Consider the following 23,082-nt stretch of genomic DNA (forward strand, 5'->3'; position numbering starts at 1 on the left):
TAAGAATAAGCACTACAAGAACTGAAAAGTATGATATTGATAATAATGATAGTAATGAAGTATGCGTGTGTGTGTGTTACGATGAATGAATTCCAGATGATAAAATGATAAACAACCCAAGTCCGATCCGCGAATTAGTTGGAATTAACCAGAAGTCCCACTTCCTTTTACATCGGTGTAAACCCTTTCAACCCAAATAACCGTAAACTCCTCTTTCTCTTCGGCGTGTTAGGTACAGAGTTCCATCCTCTCGTCATCATTCCTCCTCCCCCTCCTTCTCCTCGATCTCTCTCATTCTCTGTATACCCACCAGAACCAGAAATACTCGCCTGATCTTCGTTACTGGCGATTTCGTTCGTAGCTCGATAATCATGGCTCTCCTCCGATCCACTACCACTACCACTTACACTAGCTGAATTCTCTAAATTGGCTCCACCACCAAATTCATCACTCATCGAAGTCACGCTATTACCCCTTCGAAGAGGTAAGAAGGACATGGATCTTCTCAATGTACCCCACGTACTCGCTGCAAGAGGTTTATCAGGATCCACCGTGTTCACCTTGCTCGTCCAATTCGATCCTGATCCTGCAGAGCCCGAGGTCGAAGTAATTGGAGGGGTGTTTGATCCTATGGAGCCTATAGCCAATCCATGAGGAGGAGGTATGAAGTACTCCATCATCCCTTCTCCCTGTCCGGAAGTATCGACTGTTGAACCAGACTTTAAATCTCGGGAATGCCTTTGGGGTGGATTCGCACTCTGTATTGGATGAATAAGCTTTCTTGACGATTCGTCAGATTTCGATTTCTGTAACAAAGGTGGCATTTTGGGTACCGGTGGAACCTCATCTGTGGGAGATAAGATAGGTGAGACTGGTGTACTTCTTGCCCTGAACGTGTTTGGCGTGGAAGATATAGAAGATAAGTTGAGATTATGTTTATTCTTTCGATCCGAAGCTGAAGTCGATATTTCAGATCTGTAAGACTTGCTTCGCGGTGGTTGAGAATGAAATCTTTGTCTGCCACTTCCATTGGTAGCATCTCGATCTTTAGGCCTGATCATCAATGTCTCTTCTCCGATGTCCCCAGTTTGGCTCACGCTCGTCAATCCCCTCAGGGAGGACAGAGATCTTCTAGGGGTGATCATGGGAGATCCATAAGACTGAAGTGAAGACACCGAATTGTTCCTTGAATAGTCCATGTTTCCTGTTCTGCCTAAGGTACCGAAATCCGATACGGCAGTAGCGGTGACCGAAGCAGATTCATCATCTCCCGATCCTTCATTATTCCCTCTGGTGACCGAACTGATCGATCCGGTCCGTCTTCTGCACGAAGACGGTAACGTACGGTATTGAACACCAGTTGATCTGGAAGGTCTGAGTTCGATGACTGATCCCTTGACCTCACCCGTAATGGCGATATCGATTGATTCTTTTCGGGCTCTATGGTCCAAGAAACTCTTTCGGCGCCTTAACATCGTCGAAGAATCCCTGGCTGACATCCCATCACCATGTCCACTTTCGGATTGAGGGAAAGCGGGTAAATCAGGTAAGAACAGCGTGCGATGTTGTAATTGAGCTTTTGACCTGACTGTCGAGCAGATATCCGAGAACAAGTCTGATAGCCCTCTTTCCACTAACATTCTTTGTCCATTTGATGCTCTTCTTAAGAGAATGGTTCCAGCTTGATTCGATTTCCGCTCAGGGGTGAATCCGAATGTTGACTTGATAGGAGAGATCAACGGTGTGGACGGCTTCGATCCCGATGTGTGGATTGGAGTGGTAGTGGGATTCGCAGCTTTGGCTGAAAACTCATCTAATTCCGATGGCGCTCCTACCAGGGTATGTCTCTTGGGTACAGGATGAGGCGTAGCGTAGATATCGATATCACCAGTGAAAGCGGTGGAAGATCGTCTAGATCGTAGTGGGAAAGGCGAAACACTAGCTGGTAATTCGAATGGCGGGATGACGCTCTCATCACGTGCTTGGCATATCGCAGCGGCCCACACTTCCTTCTCCGCTTCACAAGACGCGGCAAGGTCGAAGTTGTGTTCTCGAAGTGTCAAACGGATAGAGTGAGGCAAAAAGCCTGAAAATGGCTTGAAATTAGCGATCATGACAATGTAATAGAGCGAAAGAACCAGAGGGAGAAACTCACCTTCAGTGATATCAATCAATTCGAAGACCTCCAACGGTAAAAAATGTTTCGCCTCGTAGTTCTTTCCTTTCTTCACCTTAGCTAAGATCAGGTATCCTCGATACAGGAAGGCAGCCAGATACTTCACTTTGACGGGAGGAACGAGAGGAGCTAGAGAGGGGTGATGGTGAAGTACGTCCAACGAGCCGATGAGGCGACATGTACCTAGAGATCTGATGAACGACGGTGTAAGATTGGGATGGGCTTCAAGTCGATCTAGAACAGTGGCAGACTTGACTTCTGCATCCTTCAGTCTCCTAGCTTCATCAGCTTCTTCAGCTACTCCCCTCATCGCTCCTAAAGCTCTTTCCAGGTCTACTCCAACATCGAATCCTTCATCGTAATACTCGGATCCAGACCCGGGGGAAGTTGAACCAGCGGCATCTAGCAGTTGACCGAGCAGAAGAGGGTATCGACATATACGTTGGATAGGCGTGATGAGGTAATCCTTGAAATGAAGTCTCGATCGATGCTTGTGAACCGAAGGTGCAGACTCATCTAGGAGATCTCGTAGAGTTGTGGATGATTGAGCAGCACCGATGATTTGGCATCGTTTCTCAAATCCTTCATAATCTACCCTCTCAGATATGTGCTTAACGAGTGTTGTGGCAATGATTGATTCGGCGCAGAAGTCCTTGTACAGACTGAAATGCGTAATCTATGCATAGCTCAATTCATTAGTACATGGCCACCGGTGTACAGGGGCTACAGGGGCTGGGTGAAGGAACTCACATCATCCACAAACAACGTCGCCAATCTTCTCGAGACTCTATCAACCTGTCCTGCGGAACCAACTTCCAGATTTCTCGGAGAATCATATCCTAAACCTTCTTCTTTCAGGATATCCACCATTTTTCCAGCAAAGGCAGTATGGAACACCAAGAGCTCATCGGTATTTCTAGCAATCATCTTTGCATTTCTCTCATTCACCGAAGGAAGAGCAGCGAGTTGAGGCAAGTAGACATGACAAAGGGTTCGTAAATCTTCTGTGAAGGCTACTTCAGTTTCGGCCAATTCCAAGATGATCATTATCCGCTTCTCTAATTTTCTCTTCAAGCGATTCTGCTTGGCTTCCCATTCTAGCGATCTCTGTAATCTCACTGCTGAAAGAGAAGCTTCATTGTTCTCCCCTTCAACACCTTCTTTGCCACTCTTGGCACTTCTGGATAAAGAAGTGGTAGCTGATGATAGAGGATGTTCTTTCGACGAAGCTGACGGTGAGAAGGCGGAAGTCGAAGTATCTGTATTGGTCAAAGAAGCCGATAATACAGATTGTTCATGATCATCTACGATGATCGCTGAAGCCGAGGCTGAAACTGCTGGATCTACTTTCGATTTTACCTCCACTAAGACAGGTTCGTCGTATTCTAACGAGCTTCGACGTGGGGGAGGATCATGTGGCATGATCATATCTTCCGGTATGACAATTTCGACGTTACCTTCCGGTAGAGATCTTGATATATTGGTTAGACCGAGTACTACGGGGGGTTCTAAGCCTGACAAACTTGATCGTCTGGGAGCAATGACCGGCACCATGTCTCCTCCTTCTCCAGCAGACCCTGAGGCAAATGGTCTGACAGTAGCGATTGTGGATACCGATTGAAGAGTATAATCTGATCTGGTGGGCTGTTGGTATGAGAAAGGGATTGGAGGTGAGTCAAATTTGTGGGCTACTTCTTCGGGCATATTCTTCCATTGATTGGTCGATCCCGGAGGTTCGAATTCAATTTCTATAGGAGCAGATGCGGAACCTACAGATGCCCTTCTTCTCCTGAATCCACCTAAAGATCTCGGTCGAGGCACAGATCCCAACCGTAATGTTGATCTACCAGACGCTTGAGATTGTTTCTGATCTTCGGCTGCTGAGGTCGAAGCTGATTTCCTATGCCCCCTGGTAAGAGTCTCCAAAGGACTGCTTGAGACTGTAGCAGCTCGTTTACGGGGATACCTGGAACTCGTAGGTGACCTGGGACGAGTGGGCGAGTTGTGATAGGAATGGGAAGGAGAATGATGAGAATGATGGGGATGCTGATGCGGTTGAGGATACCTGGATGAGGAGGTAAGAGGCATTTTCAATTCATCTGCTGAGCTTTCTTCCGCTTCTTCACCCTTCCTCCTTCTAGATAACGAAGCGCTGCTAAGATTAAACGCAGGTTTTAGAGGGAGGTGGAATGCCTTCTCTTTGCCTTTGACATCAGGTTTAGAAGAGCCTGTATCTGGATAAGCAGAGAAAAGAGGTTCATCAGGAGTGCCTGCCGGAATGTTGATGGGTGAAGGGCGAGGTCGCTCAGAAGGAGTATTGGTACCGGAGGAAGCGGCACACTGGTATCGAGAGCTTCCTGCGGCAGGGAAGTATGATCCGGGGATGGGATAGTAAGAGGAGATGGAAGACCGCCGACTGGACCCGGCAAAATCGCTTGGGGTAGGTGAAGGCTGCTCGGAGCTGACAGGAACTGCGGGATTGGATGTAGAGGGTACAACTTCGTTTGGCGGTGATTCTCGAAGAGAGGGCGTTGGAGCGACGGATTGTGGGATAGGTTCCAGCGTCGGTATAGCCAGAGTTGATGGGTGAACAACCAATAGTGAATCCATCTTGTTGATTTATCCTAACTTGATGTGAGATTTTCAACAACGGCCTTCCAGACTCTGTCTTCCTGGCACTCCAGATAACGCAAGTCCCACTGTTAGATCGAGCCGACAATTTTTGGTAGTCCGAAAAATGAATGTTATGGGAGAGTAATTCGAAGATGGTCAGAGAAGGTCAAGTTTGTTTTTACGGCATGAAAGTATCAAAGGATGTTTTCGTTCCCAAACCCGCAGATTGGTATCAGGAGGACAAAGGAAAGCAGGCCAACGGAGACACCAGGTGAAAGGAGTGGTGTCGGAGAAGAGAGCAGAAGTACGGAAGTCGGAGTCGGGATTGGAGTTTTCATGAAAGGATGTACGATTTATGACCAGCATAAATGAGGTACCAAGAGGAAAAAGGGGTATCGAGATAGAAGTGTACGACCAGCGTAAGCGATTGCTATTGCTCTTGGAGCGCCAAAAGAGACGAAGATGGACTCACAGATATCAATATGATACTTCGACACGAGCCCAATGCGACGAAAATGATATTTTGTAGATGGCGTTTGATTTTACAATGGATGGCACGAGTGGGCGGGTTGTTTGATACGTCAAAGGCTGAAGCAAGTATTATCTACTCGAAACATCACATATTCGTGTGATATGAGCATAAGTTCCAAATGAATGAACCAAATGAGAATGGATCAACTTAAAACACCTGAGAACTGCCCATCTGATGGTTATGACGATGATGTAGGTGAGCGATAGGATGATACTCACAGTCTCATCCTAAAACACCTGACTCCTTTACCAAGCTACTACTGTCTGTTATACTATCGACACGCTCGATTAAATCGTCCTTGTGGATAGATCGGTAGGGGACCGAAAGGTCTAGTAAGATAGGAGAAAGGAATGTTAGTCTTGAAGTTGAGTACTATGTCTGTTTGTGTTTATCCAATGATGAAAAAGCCGATCAGGATCACATGGGCAAACAAAGAACGAGCGAGGTTTATGATTGGGATCGGATCATGCACATGAGCATTAATGAGGGTTGTCCAGTTGAACAAAGGAATTCCAAGCATAACGGACACTGTTGAACCGGAGTGGGAGTGACACTCACCTTTATCCTGCAATTATGGTATCCTTCAAGCACAAGCACCACTTGAGCACGTTCCCTCCTTCTATATCCTTAACCTGACCCTATCCTTCCTTTCAACGTCAAGATTGTTTATCCCGATCGGTTTCTCAGAAACCAACCAGCTTGTCTTCGTAACCTATCTTGCTTGGGAACGCCTTCTGTTGCTGTCCCGCTTTATCGAATGGTCGATTTTTGAAAGAGAGCAGTTGTTTATTTACTTTTGCCGAGACAGGATCGAACACTATAATTTTTTGAAGACACGGTTGTATCAGTTCGGTTCGGTCGTTTTCCCAATTCAATTCGTTCTTGACTTCTGGCTCTTGATTGTTGTATTATAAATATTGAGGTATATTATATCAATGATACAGATAGCGAAGCGAAATAAGAGGAATGGGATGGATAGTTTACACAAATGAAATGATATGCTATATGTACGATCAACGATGGAAATGAAATGAGATGATATTGTTGACGAAGGACGAAGAGACGATAACGATGAGTAACAAATCGACCAAGAAGCCAAGCCATGTACTGCAACGAAAATCATACCATATCATACCATGCAATCACATCTTCCCGCATATCGTTTCATTCCTTCGTTTGCAAGTACTGCAACTTACAACTGAGGGAAAAAGAGTGCTGTAGTACCTGAAAGGGATTTGAATACGGTAATAACGGTATTCAATCTAGTAATCATATGAACAACTCTCTCTGGCATTCCAAGGTGAACAAACAAAACATCCAATCCGAAAACAGCTCATTACGTTGACAGGCAGCTTTTTCTCCGACTATTTCAGTCTAAAAAAGTTTAATTCTGGCAAAAAGTCATTCATTGCATGCAGCATCGTGAACAGGTGGGAAAGAGAGTAATCTCATACAGTGCATGTGTAAAAAGGTACAGAAGAATCTCATAGAAAGAGATGGCGTTACCAGCAATACTACTACTAACAAAGCAACGATGGGAAAATGAAGACACGAAGCGAAACATATTTAGACCAATTCGTTAGAGGGCTGCAATTCTCTGGTGGCAGATGCTACGATACTCTGTGCAGGATCACATGCTACGATATTTCACAGCTTATACAGCAAGTAAGGTTTTACAACGTACCTCTTGCATATGCGAATCAAGGGAAGAAGAGATATCAGGCAACGGCATGCCGAGCGGAAATAACAAGGACAGAGCAGCCAGCATAAGGCATGACATTGCTTGTCGATCTAGCTGGATGTACCAACATCGAGCGATGTGCATGTACGGTTTTGTCCAACTACGCCAAGGCTTTTCTAGGAGAAGGACAAAGAGGAACACGATGACGTCGTTATCTCATACTATCGTTACTACTTTTAGCCTGTATAAGCAATTCTCCGCCGACTACGGAACAAAGGGCGAAACCATACCGGGTCGGCAGTACCTTACGAGATAGTACAGGGAGGAAGTCTTCTGACCGTAATTCTGTACTACTGCATAGTGCGATCGCAAGACGCTTGGCCACCTTGGAGAAGAAGCAGCAAAGAAGATTAGGACATTTAAGCAACTCCCTTGAATTTCGGAGAAAACTTGTATCGGCATGAAATTCGTTGGAATCCACAAAATCTACGAGTGTATGAAGAGGAAGAGGTTAATGCTGTACAGTAAGCTCACCGTAGTCTTCCTACTCGATCGATCACTCCTTGTGACAATGACACCAACCGCATAGCAATAGTGGGAAGAGGCGTTACATACCTCTCTCTACCTATTTCACATTCACCGTATTAGTACTCAGTCATGCTCATCGGTTATCTTTGCTTTTATTCAGCTTGCGACTCTGATGACATCGCATTGCCACTCGGGTACGATCACAAGAATATCGAGAATTCTTCTTTGTTACCTCAACTGTCTCGTACGACAACATGCACAGCCTGGTGTCCTAACGTATTGCACCTGTGAGATATGGCATCTTGCAGAACGATCAGGTAATCAAGCGCAGTCGGTGTTCGTAGAATGTATGTAATACCTTATTCTGACTGTAGGTTCACGTGCCTTCGACAATACAGCACAAAAGTTTTTTTTTATAAAAAGAAAAAAACGAAAGAGGATTACGGCATAAAGAGAGTATTTAACCATAAATCGTTGCAGTGAAGAAAGAAACGAAGGATGGGGGCATCACAAGTTACGCTGACAGTATTTACGACGACGCAACAATGAACCAATAATGATCGCGGACGGGCAGATCTACAACCTCGCCATCTTAAACTTCGAGGAATCCGCATAGAATCTCTGTACCTCAACGGCCAACTTTGCGGTACTTGTCCCCAGCTTCAAGCTAGAACATCTGATCCACCATTGTCGTGTCGTGAGAAAGTTGATCGAGATTCCGGCTTTGGCCGGATAGCGAGCACACGGATGTCTTCTAGCGAATTGCTCCTCTAAATAGGACTACTGTGGCAAATAGCAGCCAGAGAGAACTCAGAACGACACGAACAGTTGAATTCTGCCTATAGCGGGGCAAAGAAAGTTTCCCAAACTCCCCGCCTGGGCTGTCCATGGCGACAATCGAAGTTCTTGCCCGGTGGTGCCCGTAGAACTTCCAATCTCATCAATGTAAGTGAGCGGCTCCTTGATGACATCGCCAGCGGGGGGCACCTCAAAAAGATGCCTGAATCGGGAATGACAGAGTCCTTTCGCTCCCGGAACCGGTTTTCTGGGACGGACGCTCTGATCCTCTGCAATATTGAATTCTCGATATGATTGACAATGAATGAGCAAACTATGACATTGCTTCGACATAACGCTGCCCGTGAGTCTGGCGGTATCTTCAGCTTGAAGTGGAGGCTCAAAATGGCTATGAGCCATTCGAAGATTCAAATACTATAGCAATCGAGGCGAACTTTTTCGCCATATAATTATACCTACCACGCCGATCGCTGCATCAAGAGCAGATTGTGACAAGAAGTGGAAGAGCCCATTCACTATACCAGGTACACTGAACATATATGAAATTAGCCCTGCTGTTTGGGAAGAAAGCGACATGGTGGAACACAGTCATTGTATTCAACGGCCCCGTCTCACACGGGGTTTCAAACTCTGAATCTGAAGATCCCAAGCACAGACCAATCGACTAACCACTTTTGTTTAAAGTGACCGATTAAGGGTGATCCTTGTGCACATAGACCTTTGGGTTAGTTCAATTGAATTATATTGCTTGATTTCCTTCCCCCTTCCCTTTCCAGAGAATGCTTGGATCGGTGTCTCTCACACCCACACACATCTTCGAAGTTGATGGTGAGAGACATATATAGGTATCTTTCTCAATAGTACCAGCCTTTTTTCCCCTCATTCCAACTCTCAACGCTCATAATGGCTTTGAACACTTTGCTTATCATTCTAGCCTGTCCAGTTATCATTTCTACTATTGCTCAAACCACCGTACCAACAGGTAATGGCCTAAGCTTTCAATGTTCCTCGGATCCTTCAGCTATACCAGCATTCGCTGGTAGAAGTTATTGTACGTCGAGCAAGAAAGTTTGGAATTATAAATGCATGTATACGTTATGGCTCACACCTTTATTTCTGGGATAGGTGATTCCTACTTAACCACCAAAGCTGGAGGTCAATGGCCATTGGCTAACGAAGTCGTAACTGGGTCATTTTCCAAAGCACCTACAAGTTACTATAGTACAGCCGTCGGTGATATCTATCTGGTTTGCAGTGAGTGTGCACCACAACCAACTGGCTTTTACCTGTTTTAAAGCTGTCTGCTAACTTGTTGTCGTGTTTATTAGATTGGCAAGATCCCATTTTGGCGGGCAATTACTTTGGATGTAGATATAACGCCGGTGCCGCCGTGAGTACTTGTTCCAAGTAATCTCTGGCCTCAACATCGAATCCCCTGATCTCAGAATTGTGGTGATAGTCCGGGGATACCTTTGCCACGGGTATAAAGTACAATCAAGGTGGCCAGGGATTCCAGCAGAGCTGTCCTGTCGTTCAAGCGAATAAACCGAGACCAAGTCCAGGTCTTTATTACAAGAAACGTTTTGGACCAGGTAAAATAGTTCAAGTCCAACATATCTGGATTGTGGAATTGACGTTTGGGTATATTAGTCACACATTCGCTTGTCCCATCATTCAGGAAGGAGGCCCATATTACCTCACCGGTTCACAGTACAGTCTGTCTTCTACTGGGCAAACGTATATTTGCACGTGAGTCCTTCCTACTCTAGGACTACTTGACAGACCATCTGATGTGCTCGATGCAGTTATCGTACTACCTCTCCAGGCCAATCCCAATGTAGATACGATGCAGTGAGTGGTCAATCTTCCTTAAATGTTATCCATGGAACCGAGAGCTAACTCTTTTTACTCTCTTCTTACTTCAGAACGGTCAGCTGTTACCGAACAGCGCTACAGTACCAGCCAATGTAAATTGTCTGCTATCGCAGTGTCAAGCCGTTCAGCCATACATGAGAAAGAGAGGTCTACCTCAGCTGGCGGACAAAAGGCAAACTTCCAGACAAAGAATCATTGCGAGACAAAAGGAGATATCGGGGACGTTCGCAGATGAGCGCCTCTGAACGAGAGAAGGAATTTTCTTACCTTGGTTCACCGAATTAGCGGATCACGCTTGTGAGATATATGTAGGGATGTCCGCGAGGCGTTAGAAACGTCCGGTTCTTCGTCTTGGTATTCTACTTGTCTTTTTAGGTTCTCCCAGATTATCCATCTTCCAATGGCCCATAGATATCTCGGTAAGATATCTAGCACAGTTGAGATACATCTTAGGACTTGAAGGTTTATCGATAAATTTCGTACTGAACATCGTTTCGTAGCGATATAGTGGGTCAAGTCAGTTCATCTCAAATGACTTGGGAGTTGAAACTATCACCTCCCTGAATTCAATGGTATGAACAACCCGTTAACGTGATTCGGAGTATCTTCCTGTGCCCATAGAAGGTAAGTTAAGGATGGTATGGCATATATAAGCACGATAAGGGATGATACGAAAGCTGGTAAAGCTATTATGCCGATGAATGGAACTACAGTAGAAGGTATATAAGCTACGATATCGGCTGTTCGTGATGAGTAGGAGCATAGCTTACCGAATACAAGTGAGAGCCAAAACAAGCATGAGCTAAAAGAGATTGCAATCAATGACAGGCATATACAAATTGAGATGAGGATGGTCAATCGAGATGATTTGATTTTCCCTCTACGTGTGTTGTTATCTTTATGTTGATCTCGTAAGGATGGTATAGATAAGGGATTTGAATTGTCCGAAGTGTTCATGTTGGATTTGCCTGCCATTTTCGAAGGTATCTGCAATCGAGCTTTTGCTGCTTGACATCGATGCGAAGTACATGTGTGAGGGATAGTGAGAACGGAACGATGTGGATGTGATGAGCTGATGTGACATCCTCAAACAAGGTTTACTGTTTGCACTGATCTCAGCTTGTCGTCATACAGACCATGTCAGTTCATATATCATGACATATGCATATGATACAACCAGAACCTAAATGTTATACACACAACAACAAATTATCTAAACACAAATGCAAATGAGGATGAATGCGAGATATATACCCAATGAGAAGGAGTCAAAATGAGAGTGGGATCATATCCTCAATTCAATTCAGCCAATGATCCATCTTCATGAATCAACCTCAAGAACTACATCATGGCCAAACATCAGCGGACCATCTCTTTTGTTGAAAGTCATCTCTCACTCACACTGCATTGTAAACCTCTGAATTCTCCAAAAGTCTGTGCACCCCTTACATATGGTACCCTCGTCAAATCCAATACAGCAGATCCACGTCTTTGTGTGGGTTTATCACCAATCGCTGATTTTTTACCCGGTATGTGAATTGCACATTTACTGATCGTGTAGGAGACCCACTACTCAGCTCCTATATCTTTACGTATGTATGTGAAGCAGATACAATAGAGGAAGATTACCGAACTCACTCTTCAGGTAAGTGATATAAATTTAAAAGATGATTTTTCAAAACTACCGCCAAAGAAATGATGATACTCGATTCAACCATTGTCTCAATCTTGATCGTGTTCTCTTGATCATTATCACCAATACGGATCGTTTTTTCTCTAACAGGTTCATTGGGCTGGTAAGCTTGAATTTGAGTCAAATTGATTTTTTCCATTGTCGAGATCAAATTTGTACAAGTCGATATGATCTTTTGTAAAGATACTATGATTGTCATTGGTTCTTCTTGTAATTTATATTCGAAAGTTGCCAAGTTCTCCGCAAGGTAGAGTACGAAATTTGGATCCTAGATGTGAAGTCAGTCTAAATCCTCTTTGCCGCCTTCTACTAATGCCTTTCACTGAAAAAGCGGACGATGTAAATCTTAGCGCAGACTTACTAAATCCCCTATCAAATCCCTATCGAACCCTCTGCTTAAAGCTTTCAAGAAATCAATTTTCCAAACTCTCTTCTCACTCAAGAGGTTATACCAATTCTGCAATAACGCTACTCCATTTCTATGACCGGAAGGTTCAGATGTCAAACTTCTTTGATAGGTGTAGGATGCTTTGGCCGATTCCATATATAACACTGTAACTAGAGAAGCATGTTTCTGATGCAAGACCTGATGAAGGCCTAATGCTCGTTCGGATATCTGAGGGTCGGAGGAGGTTTCAAGTGTTACCAAAATTGGGACGGTCTAGAAGTGAACAAATAATCATTAGTTAAGCTTCAATGACATTTAAGTTAAGAAAGTTATGACTCACATGAACCGGTGAATACAATCCTTGGTTTACCACAAAACCCAATACGTCCAAAGCTGCATTCTGAGTGACCGAATTCTGGGATCTGGCACACTCAAATATTTGTTCGATGTTATTCTGTACTATCGTAGTCGAATGACTAGAGTCACGTACCATTGATCAGCTTTGCGATGGTCAAAGAGAGGATTGGACGAAAATGAGCTCACTCTGAGTCCTGTAATTCCTTTGCATCCCCACGCAACATCTCAAAACCCAATTCCTTCTTACCTTTATCTCGTTTTTTCCCTTTCGTACCACTACCAGGGCCTTTATCGATTCTCCTCTCGACATCCGAAGCAAGAAACTCGTGGATCACACCCAAGAGCTGAGCACGATTATCTTCGTTCTGCGAATTGAAAGTGTCCGACATCCATTCGGAAGTTTCTTCTCTTTGGAGCAAAAAGGGATAAGAACGGAAGAGAGATCCTATACAGATAGTTGCTGCTGATTGGAACGAGGGGAGTTTGGCGAAATCAAGATAAACCTCATAAAGGTAGACTGATATGGGCGAGGAAGTCATTTTACGCAGTTCGAGGTCGACCACTTTATGGAAGAGGAGCCGTAAGCGGAACTTATATAGCAGATGTGATGCATACCGATGGTATGATCACTTACTGTCATCTTCTAGAGCGACTTTATCAAGATTACACCCTTCAGCTATCAAAGCAGTAATATACAACATCATTGATGCAGCTTGACTCGGTGGAGTGGTCGTACCAGTACTAAGGAATTGACTTCGAATGGGTCGGATTTTAGCTACAAACAGTGAACAGTAAGCTGTAAGCAGCAAATCAAACTATCGCACTATCCGCCATTTAGGGAGGTATGACCTACCCTCACAAGCCCTCAAAACATTGATCAACCTCGTCCAATCTCTCGTCAAACAGTTGATGACGGCACAAAAACATCCGATGGTCTCTCTCAGAGCTTGGAATCCACCAGCAGGTTTCGATATCATAGGCATGAGCTTTTTTGTCAGATCCGATGCGAAGGTCGATGCTGTTCTTGGCATTTGAGGTATACATTTTCTGAATATCTTCAGGAGAAGTTCATTGGTAGCTTGATCATCGGACTGATCAGATTTTGACGTAGCCCATTATTAGCTTTGATATCCTTCTAAAGGGGAAGATTCAACTCACATTGGCAGGAGGTCGAAGATACGATAATAGCACTCCGGCTTTCTGAGTATCGATCTGACCAGGATCACTGGTACACAATAACCATATTGCCCGTACATGTGAGAGAGAATCAAAGTCCAATTGTTCAGTCGCGTCAATAAGGCGAGTGATGAGAGAATCGATAGTTTGCCCGAACCGATCTTTGTGGTTTGTGGAATCGCATTCATTCGATACCTGATAAATATGGTCTCAGAATCAGTCGGGCCAGTTGCAGGTCAATAGTAGCAGACGTACCCCGTCCATCGCTCGTTCCAGTAATCCATTACTACCTCTGAAATCTCCCAGGATATCGACCAATAATCCAGCTGCATCTTCTCCAGAAGTATACAGCAATTCGGTCAATGTTTTCACAGCCAGATCCTATCGCAACATATAAGCTGTGTAATCGCAAAAGTGATATGATTTGGCCAACGCACTTTAACACCTTCATCTTGATCATCCGTGAGATCGATTATTCTACAGCAAATATCGATTTTGATATCCCTAATTTCCATATTGGGGAAAATGCCTTTCAGAAGTTTGATGACTCGTTTTCTCACTCCCAAACCGGAGTCCTGGGTGTACCATTCATGTCAGCTAGTCTACGCCAGGATATGCGAATCGATTAACTGACCAGAGCTCTTTGAGCAATATGAGGATAATACTCGGCCGCTAGTTTAGGTTTCTGGACTATATATTTCCCTACTAATTCCACCGCTGCATCTCGTACTGCGGGTGAAGGGTCGGAAAGTCGGTCTTCCAATGCTTGACGGATTTGAGGCTGTGTGCATTTCTGTAAGCTCATTCCAAAACAATGTTATAGGTGCTAATTCACCAGTCCAAGTACTTCTGGATCCACCACGATAACCGATCCAACGCCTCTCAAAGCTTTAGAACGAAGTGCTACGACTGGATTATCCAATACACCCAAAAGAGCAATCAAGATAGGATCAACCGCATTCTGTAATTGTCTACCTCGAGATATAGCGATGGATGCTGAAGTAGCGATTTCTCCTTGTCGTGGATCACTGATAACTCCTCAGTCAGACCCGATATCCCTTTTTCGCGACGAAGCGGACAGACTTACTGAACCTCAAATAACCCTTCATCACCTGCCCATACATTCCTAAGTGTATTCTTAAGGGTAGTAGTGATATTCTGAAGACTTTGACTGGTTTCCTGAGCTTCTTCACCTTTCTCCGAAGCCAACTTCTCTACTACATTTGTTGTTTTCTTGATAGCGCTCTGAAGCTCTTGAGCCCAGATTATACAAGCCATATCACGGGAAGACTAGTACAGAATATCAGCATGTCAGCTGTGAGGAAGAGGTTGACAACTCACAATCAGAGATCCATCTTCTCGAGCTGCAGAGGACAAGAAAGTCATGATAGCTTTCTGAGCTTCGATCAGTTTTTGTAAACCTGCCATATCAACATTCGCAATGACCTGCTCAAACAAAATTTTTCGTTGGCGAAAACGTTGCAGTGGTTAGAGGAAGAAACCCACTTCATCCAGAGTAGCTATCTTCCCTTCACCGTTCATCTCCAGTCCGAGCCCCTTCAATCTAGCAGCTATATCACCGAGATAATCCAGTGCGATACCTTTGGCAGCTGTGGCCTCTGGACCAGTCTTTTGATCTTCCAAGGAGACAATCAGGATCCGAGAGAAGACAGTAAGGTAAAGGGAGGAAGCTGGCCATTCGGGTCGATAGAGAACAAGCATCAAATCTTTCAAGAAGAGATCCAGGATAGCTTTATACTCTGTATCATGGGATGTTTTCGTGGCTTTAGTCGAGGTGGACCTGAATATCGAAATCAGCATGAAAACTCGCTCGATTTGTCTGTGTGGTAGTACCTGGCTTACTTCTGCACGAGATATCCAGCAACGATCCTAGCTGATCTTAAAGCGCTTTCGATAGTATCCGCACAAATCCTTGATTCCTGCGGTACAAGATAGGTATAGGCTAAGATATTCCCACTTCATGATGTCTTTAGCTTACCTCTTCTGGAACATCCACCGTCTTATCGCTCATACCCATCATCTCAGCTTCAGCAGCGGATGAATGTAATTTTCTGATTCTGTCAATCGTACCGTATGCGGAAGCTTGGATAAGCTGAAGTAAGAGTGCTGAGATAGTATGGATGGACTTTCCGTTCGCAAGTCTATAATACAGATCAGCTATTATGCGGTGCAGGAATACAACTCTCCTAGCCAACCACGTACTCGAACTTGTTCTGAACATGATTTTGTTCTGGTATTCTGACCAATGAGCTCAGGATTTCTTCTACGATCCACTGTCTTTGATCTTCATATCGTGCGAAAGCCTATATCATCTGCTGTCAGCTTAGATCTCGAAACGGCGATAACTGTAGCGCACCCCTCTGAGACAGCCTAAAGCCTCCATTCTGAGCCCTTTCATTACTCCACCTCCCTCTTTCCCCATTCCATCTTTCTTGCCTCTCTTCATGACCGGCTCATTGATGAATAACGGTCCAATTGCCAGATATACAGTTTGGATGACCAAAGAGTCTGAAAAAGCCAATTGAGGTCTACCGATCATGGAAGTGAGACGAGGGATGGAAGAGATGATTGATGTTGCGATGGCGGAGAAGGAAGGATGAGCGAAGTATGGTGAGAGAGCTTTCGATTTGCCCTTTTTCAGAGACATGGTTTCTGCTTGTACGATATGAGCGAGGTAATTTGATGATATCTCTGTGGGTTATAGCCGTAGTAAGCGACATCTCATCATCTGTGAGTATAGGATGAGGACACGACTCACTCTCGCCTGCTAAGCCTTCGACAATGGGGAATATGACCTTCTCCATCTGCTCTTTGATTATGCTTACGCTGGTGGTAAGAAGATCTTCAGAGTACATCTGTACATGGCAAACTTCCATGAGTTTTGAATTTCGTTTAAGAAGACGAGAAAGTAAGCTCACTTGTTTAGATAATCCCTCGGAGTCCAGTAGGATCAAGACACTTTCAGCAGCTGCCACTCCATCTCTCACTCTAACTAATGTACGTTCATGCTTCTGCAAAGCATCTTCACTGAGAGTGAATTCTTGATCATCGTCATTGTCGTCCGGATTGATTGGCTCTGTCTTCTTCTTAATCGACGCCTTCTTCTTTCCCTCCCCTGAAGCTTGAGCGGAAGCAGAAACAGCAGGTTTCCTATCTTCAGGAAAAACAGTGAGACTCTCCATATCCCTCATACTTCTCTCCAACAACCTCAAAATACTTCCCATCACCTCATTGTCCCACTGACCTACACCTCCGTCGTGAGCACCGGAGGGTTGTCTCTTACGTGCAGATTGTACTCTGGTAACGTAGGATGACACTTTCCGTACAGTTTCAAAAGATAATAGTGGTAAGCCACCATCTCTCGATGTAGTTGCGAAATATCGACTACCAGCTAGATCCCCTGAATTGGGATTGGAAGGGAACGCATCAGATTCTTCGAAGATGTCTTCAAGCAGATTGATCAATTTCTGCCAGAAAGCTGAGCAACAGAGAATTATCATCAGCGAGACATTCACCATGGGAGTCGATGTCAGGAAGTGAGATGATAGTGGAGATTAACGTACTTCTCATATCTCTCTCACCTGTCCTACCGCTACCTCTAGGCAAAACCACCGTATCCGTTGGTGGGCTTTTATATCTACCATCCTGGTGATTATCCATGATCCAGTCCCCATCTTTATCTTCTCCCCAATCCAGATCATCTTCATCATCTTCCTCCTCATTGTTACTATCTGACGCTTGATCTTCTTTACTAATCTTCTTCCTTGTGGGGATGACAACTTGTATGACCTTCCCAAGCGACTTGGCTCTTGGGGTTTCTTCGCTGCTACTACTTCTTCGATCATTCACGGACAAGGATGATATCTCCATATCGGGTGTTTGTTTTCTACCGAAGATCGATGGTGACATGTCCCTACTACTGCTCCTATCTGTATATCCATTATTGTTATTCCTCGATTTCTTAGTTGGCGAAGGACCCAGAGGATCAGGAGAAGATGCCGGACTGGAATGCATGATCCTCTCGTGAGTCGGCGTGGAAGCTACAGACGAAGGTGGGTTGGGGGATCTCATATCGGTCATAGAGGCTGATGACCTTCGAGGGGAGGTACGTCTTTGGATAGACATTCCGACTTGAGCCTGAGTTTGTTGGGATGATGCAGCAATCGCAGGGAGATTAGGGGTTGACCGCCTAGGAGAGGCACGTCTTTCCCTTGATGGTCCAGCTTGCAGGGGCATTGAGGTGATAGGGACAGGTTGGGGAGCTACAATAGGTTGTGATCGGGAAGAAGAGGAAGCAGGTGGTGTCTGAATGTTTGGTTCTGTATTTCTGGCTAAAGTGTTGTTAACGAAATTGTTGAGATAGTCCTGAGGACTGTTCTGAAAAGCTGGAGGATGACGTTGAGGAGAGACAGGAGAATGACCACTAGTCGAAGTAGGTGTGTGCAATTGGCCGTTCGAGATAGGCTGAGAAGAGTAAGTCGGTAGGAAGGAATATGGCAGTGGGAGTGTGTGTGAAGCTGGACCTTCCGCGCCGTAAGCGTTGGCAGAAGTTGGAGTGGGTGGTTGAGCGTATGACCGAGGTGTATGAGGGGGTGGTCTAGATACTTATCATCAGTATTGTTGGTTGTCCAGGGGCGAAAGAGAGGGGAGAAAAGGAATACTGACTGTCGTGAATACCTATGGCTTGTGCTATTACTCATGACTTCTCTCAGTCTAGCTTCGGCAGCCTGTCGCATCGCCCAATCTTCGACTGTAGTGGGATTATCCAATCGACTGAGGATATCGCTATACTGTGGATACAGGTCTGATGAGCTGGGAGTAGGTGGGTAGGTGGTTGTGTGAGGTGATAGGTGTTGAGCGACTAGAAAATGAAGAGAAGGGTCAGCGGGAGTACTTGCTTTGGAAAAGAGAGATTCATACCTCTTGCAGTTGGTGCATAAGTCATGAAAGGGTATACTGATAATAAGTTTGAGGGATCATTGTATGTTGCTTGAGGTTGAGGTTGAGGTTGAGGTTGACCTTGTGATGATGATGGTGGATGATCGTTTGAAGTTGATTGTTGGGTATACCCATAGGGATAAGTAGGGTGCTGTGACATGGTGACGGGTCACTATCCTGTTCTTACTCCTCCTTTTTATATGTGATTCCTATGATCCATGGTCATCTCAGTAATGTTCATCTCTTCCATCCTTCCTTTGGGTCCAATATCCCAGTATCCCAATATAAATCACGTCCACCTCGAGTCCACTCACCCCTCCTCCTTCGGAACGTACGTCAACCGGTCATGACACGTGTAGCATTACGTAAGATCAAGATCAACCAAACTTTTCACCCTCACCCTCTTTCGTGAAGAGAAAGATCTCTTCTTCTTTCTTTCTTCTTCTTCTTCTCCTTACAGTGATCGCACTTCGTTAATCTGGTATTTGCTATCATCCACACAGGATTAATACCTTTCAAATAGTGCGTATAGTAGAGTCATCTTTCATAAAGCTTGGTTTCGTTAGCTGCTGGCCCGGACGAAAGTCCTCATATAATAGTCAGTTTCTTGATAGTAGCCTTGCAACATTTCATTTCGACAATTATATTACCTTAATTGTGTGTATGTGTATCTACTGGAAGTAGGAGGGGATGGGATATCAGTATGAGTATGTACACGATAATTACAAACTGATCACATGTCGAAACGAACTTGTGAGACGATCACTTGTATTGCAGCCATTGTCAGAAATCAGAGTTGGGAGCATCCCATTCAACCTTTGCTCAATACGTGTGTCGCCAAGAATGACGCTTCAGCACTGCACGTACTCTCTGATGCTGTCTTGGTGCGTATTCGCAGGCAGCTCTTTATCCTGGGTCGGGTCACAGAGTGAATGAACCTCTCAGAGTCGGATACGCGAATCACTGATCAATATGAAAATGCAAATGCATAACCACAAAAAGGATGCAACGAGAACTACGTGACTACAGATGCCATCGCTTCCTCTACTTACTCACTATCTTCCTCTTCATCTCCATCTTCATCATCTTCATCATCCTCATCATCACTGTCCATACTTTCCAAAACATCCACCAAAGGTTTTCCTTTCCCATAAACTTCCAACCATATCTTCTTCTCATTCTCATCTTTCGTTCCTTCTCCTTTCGATACCGATGAATCCCTCCAATCTATCAACTCATCCTCAGTCAACGTATCAGAATCGTATAACCCTCTTAAGATAATACCGAACCAAGGTCTATAAGACTCATTATCCACACAAAATTTTTGAGTATCAATAGCGATAAGGGTATAATCCGTTGTTGAGAATGATCTAACTAATTGACCCCATTTACCAAAAATCCCAACAGTCGACTGGAGTATTTCGCCCGCACCGCCCGATAGAGTAAGTTTAGATAAAAAGAATTTCAATATCTCTTCTCTAGCTGCATCCTGACCTGCGTTCTCGCCCATTACCAAAGTTCTCATTTCCAAAGCGGCATTTTCAACTTTATGATCCTCCTCATAAGCTCTGATCAACGATTCCCTAGCTTCGATGTAGAACTCTTCCCTTGGACCCTGGTTCAAAGACAAAGGTGCAAGATCAGGTAAAGTCGACGCGGATGATGCAACCGACAAAGGCGAAGAAGCTTCTGAAGATGACGCTTTAGATAATGTGGAGAGTGATACGGTGGAAGTTGAGATATTGGACAGACGTCGACCGAGTTGAAGTAATTGTTTGTTTCGCGGATGTTCATACGGGTCTTCACCTTCATCCTCTGAATCGGAGGCGGGTTCTTCCTCTTCGTTAGGCCATTGGAACCCTATAGAGTCGGGACCAAGGGTGGACAGGCGGTTCTCTATGAGTGTACCAATTAGCATGTGTCAATTCACTCTACTTGACCAAGCCTCATCGGGATATAAGAATATGGTCTAAATCGTGGTATAGGATGATCCGGAAAGAAACCCTGACTCACCTCGTTCATCTTCATCTTCCTCATCTTCTTCATCTTCCGAATCATACCCTTCACCTCGATACCTCTCCCTCCCAATCCTCGCGAAATCAGGTACTTTCGTTCCTCTACCCAATCTCACTCCGTTTCCTATCAATGCTCCTTTTCCTACAATCACATCATCTGAGATTATCACGCCTTCTCCTATAATACATTCCTTGAGTGTGCAATTGGCGCCTATCCTGACGTCGTCGAAGATGTATGACTGATTTATCGTCGTACTTGGTCCTACTGAGCAATCAGCTCCAAGGGTTGATTGGTGAATACGGGTGTTATGGGCGAGAGCTGATCTAGGGCCAATTAGAAGTGGACCGGAAAGGGTTGTCGTTCTGTTTTTCGAAATGGTGCATTATCAGCTGAAATAACTTCCGGTCGATCAATAGGCTGAATTTCTAGCTGACTTACCTCGAAAGCACCACATTATCTTTTGCGATATACACATTACCCGCTCTCAACTCATACTGAACACCTCCAGGTTCGTTATTGTCAGGCGCCAAAGGGAATGCCCATCTTCTAAGCACATCTCGGCTATCGTCAGACAAACACATTGTCAGTTTGGTGATTCGTTCTTTCCATAGGAGAAAGAAGGGCAGTTCAACTGACGTGATCTCTCCAAAAGTCCTCGTATCTCTAATCCTCTCCACATAAGTCCCACCATTCCCAGATCTAACATCTCCCTTTTGCTTCTCCTCTTCTCCATTCAGGTTCAATTCATCTTTACCTACAAGATGCACAGCGATTTTCTTTCCCAAAAGCTCAGAAGTCAATACTCCATTCACGAAATGTCTCCTCAGATCATGATAATCGAAATTCTCCGTACATAAAGCAGGAACGTCTGCCTCACAGATATCCACTCCCAAATCCCTATATCCTCCTCGACCGATCGACGACGAGGACGAAGAGGGTGTACCAGACCATATTTCATATGTGTCGATATTGGCCGGGAAAGGATCGAGGAATAGTTGAGAAGGGATGGATAACCTTGGTTGAGAGGGGGATAGGGGATTTTGAACGTAGTGTAACAGTCGGGAAGATGGTGGATGGACGAGCATGATGGGTGATTCTGGATGACGTCTGTCAAACTTGAATATCAGTATATAAATTGAGTCTCAGTGTACTGTAGTTCAAAGAGACTTCAGGCACTCACCTTCCACCGAGTCCTACTCCCATAGTCATGATGAAATTCTTGTCCTCCTCTCTCCTCTTTTTGTGCGCTTCTACCATCTTGGATATATCATAATTCGATATTATAGGTGAATGGACGAGGATAAATGGGTTTTCTGCGTTTAACACCTATGAGTTCGACATGAGCTACTTTTCTAAGGCATGGTTACGGTATGGTAGCTCACGCTCATATCGTCCAGCTCCCTCAGAGCGTCACCTGCCGACATGGCTGTCTGACTGGATAGACATTGTATATCGAGGGTATGCCGATAGGGAGATGTCCTACGACCCACGAAACCAGTCAGTTCATGAAGGCATACCCAAAAATCAGAGACACTCGAAGTGAGGTAGCGATATGACCAGTAATGTAGGAAAAGTGTCGTTATGCGCGAAAAAGCAATTTCGTCCATGATTGATATTATGGGATCGAATTTAGAGAAAAAGAGACGTTTGCTCACTCGATGAAAGCCCTGATCTTATCCGAATGTACTCCACAAAACACAAACACCTGCCTTACTTTACTCAAACTCAAACTTTCCAATGTCCAAGCTAACAGAGGCGTTGAACAGAGCGGTAAGAGTACCCTAGGTTGATCCGAACACAAAACTTCGAATCGCCTGTTATATGAGTCTGCTAAGATGACTGCTTGTAAGGGAGCTTCATCGACATTATCTGCTTTCTACATGGTATGAATTTCGGTGTCAGTACCATGTTATCAGCGAATGCTACATCGCAGCATAGGTAGAGGGAACAGCCTTTTGTAGACAATCTTAAGGACAAGGATATAGGTTGGACTTTTGACTTACTGTTTTGGGTTCTGCCTTGGGCGGCTGGTGTTTCTTGGGTGGCATGATGAGCTATAAGTGAGCCTTTGAGGTCTATCCGAGTAGGCTAATGTGTCGTGCTTCGGCCCAAGTCAGTGATGATGATAGCTTTCCAAGCAACAAGACAACCTTGACCTTGACTCGACTTTCTTCAACATGGACAATGTTCGCTGATCTCGAAGACACGCGGAAACCACATGGACGATTCATGCTGAGTGATGTGGATTTAATTTACCATTATTTATCCCCGGTCTGGATATCACTTTACC

General features: G+C 44.7%; 4 protein-coding genes across 4 annotated transcripts; 1 reads left to right on the forward strand and 3 right to left on the reverse strand.

Annotated features, from left to right (window-relative positions):
• Positions 1-167: 167 nt before the first annotated feature.
• L199_002430 (uncharacterized protein) lies at positions 168-4,786 on the reverse strand (the record flags this gene model as incomplete). Its single annotated transcript, XM_064888174.1, has 3 exons — positions 168-2,086; positions 2,156-2,852; positions 2,927-4,786. The coding sequence occupies 3 exons, from the start codon at positions 4,784-4,786 to the stop codon at positions 168-170; spliced, it is 4,476 nt and encodes a 1,491-aa protein (XP_064744246.1).
• Positions 4,787-9,231: 4,445 nt separating this feature from the next.
• L199_002431 (uncharacterized protein) lies at positions 9,232-10,448 on the forward strand (the record flags this gene model as incomplete). Its single annotated transcript, XM_064888175.1, has 8 exons — positions 9,232-9,379; positions 9,454-9,582; positions 9,657-9,718; positions 9,788-9,920; positions 9,979-9,992; positions 10,040-10,077; positions 10,134-10,179; positions 10,254-10,448. The coding sequence occupies 8 exons, from the start codon at positions 9,232-9,234 to the stop codon at positions 10,446-10,448; spliced, it is 765 nt and encodes a 254-aa protein (XP_064744247.1).
• Positions 10,449-11,496: 1,048 nt separating this feature from the next.
• Positions 11,497-18,936, reverse strand: L199_002432 (uncharacterized protein; the record flags this gene model as incomplete). The annotated part of the gene is made up of 25 exons (XM_064888176.1): positions 11,497-11,544; positions 11,605-11,752; positions 11,842-12,164; positions 12,258-12,557; positions 12,625-12,760; positions 12,828-13,203; positions 13,276-13,416; positions 13,495-13,732; positions 13,800-14,012; positions 14,073-14,198; positions 14,255-14,392; positions 14,452-14,598; positions 14,653-14,845; positions 14,905-15,107; positions 15,159-15,263; positions 15,324-15,618; positions 15,681-15,757; positions 15,817-15,979; positions 16,041-16,141; positions 16,195-16,529; positions 16,597-16,693; positions 16,757-17,316; positions 17,402-18,435; positions 18,504-18,699; positions 18,759-18,936. The coding sequence occupies 25 exons, from the start codon at positions 18,934-18,936 to the stop codon at positions 11,497-11,499; spliced, it is 5,871 nt and encodes a 1,956-aa protein (XP_064744248.1).
• Positions 18,937-19,824: 888 nt separating this feature from the next.
• On the reverse strand, positions 19,825-22,840 carry L199_002433 (uncharacterized protein; the record flags this gene model as incomplete). Its single annotated transcript, XM_064888177.1, has 9 exons — positions 19,825-20,672; positions 20,790-21,154; positions 21,231-21,353; positions 21,429-21,689; positions 21,741-21,899; positions 21,973-22,118; positions 22,175-22,271; positions 22,448-22,668; positions 22,796-22,840. The coding sequence occupies 9 exons, from the start codon at positions 22,838-22,840 to the stop codon at positions 19,825-19,827; spliced, it is 2,265 nt and encodes a 754-aa protein (XP_064744249.1).
• Between the last annotated feature and the right edge of the window lie 242 nt (positions 22,841-23,082).

This window comes from Kwoniella botswanensis, chromosome 1 (genome assembly GCF_036426115.1).
Source record: "Kwoniella botswanensis chromosome 1, complete sequence".
Lineage (NCBI taxonomy): Eukaryota > Fungi > Basidiomycota > Tremellomycetes > Tremellales > Cryptococcaceae > Kwoniella > Kwoniella botswanensis.